Consider the following 4609-nt stretch of genomic DNA (forward strand, 5'->3'; position numbering starts at 1 on the left):
TTTTTTTTTTTTTTTTTTTTTTTTTTGTAACAACTCAGCTCGCTGCGTATAGCCGTTAGCCTCACAGTTTTAAAATACGCAAGTTAGGGAGAGATTTCCACGTCTTTATAAGAAATGTTTCGTTCCTCTCTTCAATCAATATTGAATCTCACCGTCCATCCCTCTTGGGGCCTAACGTCCTCGCCGGCACACTCTCCTTCGTTCCCCTCTCCAATCGATATTAGATCTCACATTCCACCCCTCTTGGGGTCCAGTGCCATTGCTGGCACACCGCCCTGACTCTCAAACCATTTCTAACATTCCAAGCTCATCACTAACAAATATTGTCTCTTTTGACCCGTACATATTACCATCAGTCTCACAATTTTAAAACATGTTAACTAGGAAGATGTTTCGTCATTCTCTCTAGTCGAGGTAAGATCTCACATTTCTAAAATTAAAAAATCTAAGAGTCCACGGAGCTATTAAACATTTTTTAAAGTCGAAGAATCAAATAAACACGAACATATTCATGAACTAAATGTTAAGAAAGCATATTGATAATTGAAAGAGCTATGGCAGTCAAGTTAAAGGTATCATTATTCCACCTCGTCAATGGCGATGAGAGGCCTTCTTTTTCCCTAAACCCATCTTCACAAACCCTACCAGCATCCATCACTGAGCTCACTTTGATATTAACATCATCATACCTCCCTTCCTTGTATGCCTTCTTCCCTTCTTCTACACTAACAACTGCCTCACAATACACCTCCAAGCAATCATTTAACCTAGCCCTTTTGTATGGATCTACTTCCTTTTTATGCAATAGATCTTCCACGTACTCGACCGAGTTGCTCACGTTCTTTCCAATCAAATGTAACGAGATGGCTCCGAGTTTGCGAAGGTCGGCCGAGTCGCTACCCGGGTGGGAACGGAAGGATGAAACGCAGAACTCGTAGTCGACGTTTGGGTTGTTCTTTTCGCATTTCTTGCAAGTTTTTTCGACGAAATTGGCAACAACAATGGTGGTAGAGATGTTGAGGATGATCATGGAGATGATGATCATGAATGGAAATGATGAGGATTTGGGGTTCATGATCATGATCTTATAAATATGATTGATTTGTTTTGATCACTTTGGGATTGATTTATAATGTTTTGAATTGAAAACTATATGGTTTTGGTGGGTGGAAGAATTTGTTGCTATGCTTTTTCTTCAAACAACTTCAATCTACTTTGATTAAGGGTAAAGTGAAATCTTCTCGATTTGATAACGATGAAGATCGAACCATCGATGTTTATCAGCTATGTTAGGTTGTCAGATTATGTGAGATCATACATCGGTTGGAGAGGAGAACGAAACATGTCTTAGTAGACACGTTTTAAAAGTAGTGAGCTTGAGTTAAAAAATACTTTTACTGTAGTATATGGACAGAACATTAATACCACATTTCAAACATAGCATTAAAAGATTTAGAGACCGTCTGAAAGTTTAGATTGGTTGGGTGAGTGACCCGAACAATCCGAATAAAGTTTACTACTCAACCCTTTATTTTTTTAGTTGGGTTAAGTTAGTTTGTCGGAGTATTTTTTTAAATATTTAAAAAATACGACTTATTCACTGTACATGAATTATATAAAGTTCAAAATATCAAACATTTATAAGTCACAACAACAAACATTAAATCTTCTTAACGATCTCTACAAATATTATTTGAACAACGGGTGAAAATACTAACCCGCATGCGTCACACACGCATGGAGGGTCACCCACCGGCGGACCCACGCGTGCCTACACGCGCATTGAAGATGCTATGCAACTGGCTTTCAAGCTCCAATAGATGTAGATTCTCACGAACTTTCTTGGCGTGACGTGTCGCACATTGGTTGGTGATCACTATTCTTTAAGCACGTGTTCGATCCCTTGCGAACGCGCTTTACTGAATTTTTCTCTGATTTTTGCTTGGCTGCCACGTGCCATTCTAGATCCCGCCTTCGAGCAGTATTCTTTGTTTTTGCATTCGTTTTTCATCCGATTAACGACTTTTTTTCCACAAATCCGACAAAAAAAAAAAAAAATTAATTTCTTTAGATTTTTATATTTTTTTCTACCTAATTTAATTCAATTTGATTTTTCACTAAATCCTACCAAATTATCTTGAGTAGCCTGAGATCTCACATCAGTTACAGAGGGGAACGGACTATCAGCGAGGATGCCAGGCTCCGAAGGAGTGAATTGTGAAATCTATATCGATTAGAGAGGGAAACGAAGTATTCTTTATAAAAGTATGAAAGTCTCTCCCTACCAAACGCGTTTTAAAAACTTTGAGGGAAAGCCCAAAGATGACAATATCGGTTAGCAATGATTTTGAGCTGTTACATCTCCTCTCGATCATGACCCATTTTTCTTCTTATGAATTTATGTCAATTCATATTACGCAACGTAACTTTACCAACAACGAGTTTTAACGTTTACCACGATTGATAGATTAAATTAAAAATCATTGAAACACAAGCGACTAAATTGACAGAAAAAAGAACACACACCCAAACATCAAGACGAGAATTTAATAACACGTACAAATAAAGAGTTCAGAAGTTTGAATCTATGACGAACGATTTTAAACCCGGAGAAATTGCATCCACGGGTTTTGGTAGTTTAGGAGTCAATTTCTTAAGTTTATGAGTGAGAAAGAGAGATAAAGAAGTTTGGGGCAGCCTGACTTTAATGTACAAAACAAAGACATATCACAATCATCTCTTCTTGGAGAGACAAGAATTTGGAGAATTTTATGTAACATAAAATTCATGCTACCGACAATGATAAAAAATAAATAAATAAATAAATAAATAACACACATTTAAGTATTTTTGGATTAATTTTCAATTATCATCCATCGTACGCTTAATTATTCTTAATTTGGTTTACCAACAACTTTGCCATCATGTTTTTAATAAATATGTCGATCCAACCGTAGACAATCTTAATTAATTCGACTTTTGCAATAATTTAGTCTCATTTGACTCTTATTGGACCAACTTGAGCATAGTTCAACTGATTAAGATATAATATTATCAACATTAGGTAAGAAAGTTTGAATCGTGGTTCAAAAAATAAAATTAAATATTTTTTTTTAAGAAAAATGAAATTTATTGTAAAGAATAATTAAAAGAAACCATCGCAATTTTCAAAATAAAAAATAAAAAAAATTATAAAATCGAACCTTAATTTTTATTTATTTATTGTTATTATCTTTAACCACTAAAAAGTCGAAAATGACCTCAAAAAAGAAACTTAGCGAAAAAGAAACGTGTTTTAAATGAAGGGAAATTTGTAATTCGTAATTTGTACCAATATATTTAGTAATTCATTTCATATAAAGAAATGAAGCCTAGTTGGAAATGATGTGTTAAAAGAATATTCTAATTAAAAATATACATTTAACTTTTGAAGTTAATTAAAATAAATTAAAGTATAACCGTGAAGCTGATGACACTACGGATTAAAGTGAACAATATTTAGTAACAGTGGGTTTGAATTGTTACAAATGGTATTAGAGTCAGACACCGAGTAGTGTGCCAATAGGACGCTGGCCTCCAAGAGAGTGAATTATGAGATCTCAAGTGGGTTTGAGTTATTACAAATGGTATCAGAGTCAGACATCGAGCGGTGTGCCAACAGAACGTTGGCCTCCAAGAGAGTGAATTATGAGATCTTAAGTGGGTTTGAGTTGTTAAAAATGGTATCAGAGTTAGACACCGAGCAGTGTGCCAAAAAGACGCTGGCCTCCAAGGGAGTGAATTATGAGATCTCACATCAGTTGGAGAGGAGAACGAAACGTTCATTATAAGGGCGTGGAAACCTTGCCCTAAAACCAAAAGGGTAACGGCGATACGTAACGGGCTTGAATTAATTTAATTAAAAATTAAGTCACAATCTCTCACACTTACAATATAAAATTACTCCACTTTATTACATTATTGAATAAAAATTCCAATCATTTTTCCTCTATTACAATTTTCCTCAAGAAAGCATATTAATAATGGAGAGTGCAATAGCTGATAATTCAAAAGCATTATAACTCCTATTAGTCAACGGTGAAATCACACCTTCTTCCTCGAATCCGTCTTCACAAGTCGAACAATCATCCATAACCGAGCTGATCTTCAAGTTCGTCTCGAAGTAACGTCTACCCTTATAATCCCTTCGAGCATCCTTAAGTGTTGGGATGGCATCAGAATAAAGCTCCAAACAATCAGTTAAACAGGACTTAACCAACGTGTTGAGGTGCTTATTTCTTCGCAACTTCTTGATATAGTGGCGTGTGCTGCTCACGTTACGGCGAACCAAGCGAAGGGAGATGAGGCCGAGGCGGCGGAGATCGAGGGCGCCGCGGCCATGCTCCGCCCCGTGTTGGAGAGATGTTAGGCAGAAATTGAAGGAGATGTTGGGGTCTTGATCGGAGCTGGTCTTGCAAGTGTTGTAGATGAGGGAGGATGTGTTGGAAATGGAAGATTGAGTGATGGCAAAATTGGAGAAGAGGAAGAACAAGAAGGGAAGAATTGAGACAGAGAGAGAAGACATGAGGATTTTTTTTTTTTTTTTTTTTTTTTTTTTTTTTTTTTTTTT

General features: G+C 36.2%; 2 protein-coding genes across 2 annotated transcripts; both read right to left on the reverse strand.

The window, feature by feature from the left end:
- Nucleotides 1-518: 518 nt before the first annotated feature.
- LOC111464448 (putative invertase inhibitor) lies at nt 519-1162 on the reverse strand. Its single transcript, XM_023108655.1, has one exon. The coding sequence runs from the start codon at nt 1079-1081 to the stop codon at nt 524-526; it is 558 nt and encodes a 185-aa protein (XP_022964423.1). The 5' UTR covers nt 1082-1162; the 3' UTR covers nt 519-523.
- Nucleotides 1163-3889: 2727 nt separating this feature from the next.
- On the reverse strand, nt 3890-4603 carry LOC111464419 (putative invertase inhibitor). Its single transcript, XM_023108620.1, has one exon. The coding sequence runs from the start codon at nt 4562-4564 to the stop codon at nt 4004-4006; it is 561 nt and encodes a 186-aa protein (XP_022964388.1). The 5' UTR covers nt 4565-4603; the 3' UTR covers nt 3890-4003.
- Between the last annotated feature and the right edge of the window lie 6 nt (nt 4604-4609).

The sequence above is a fragment of the Cucurbita moschata genome, unplaced genomic scaffold (genome assembly GCF_002738365.1).
Source record: "Cucurbita moschata cultivar Rifu unplaced genomic scaffold, Cmos_1.0 Cmo_Scf00030, whole genome shotgun sequence".
NCBI classification, from domain to species: domain Eukaryota; kingdom Viridiplantae; phylum Streptophyta; class Magnoliopsida; order Cucurbitales; family Cucurbitaceae; genus Cucurbita; species Cucurbita moschata.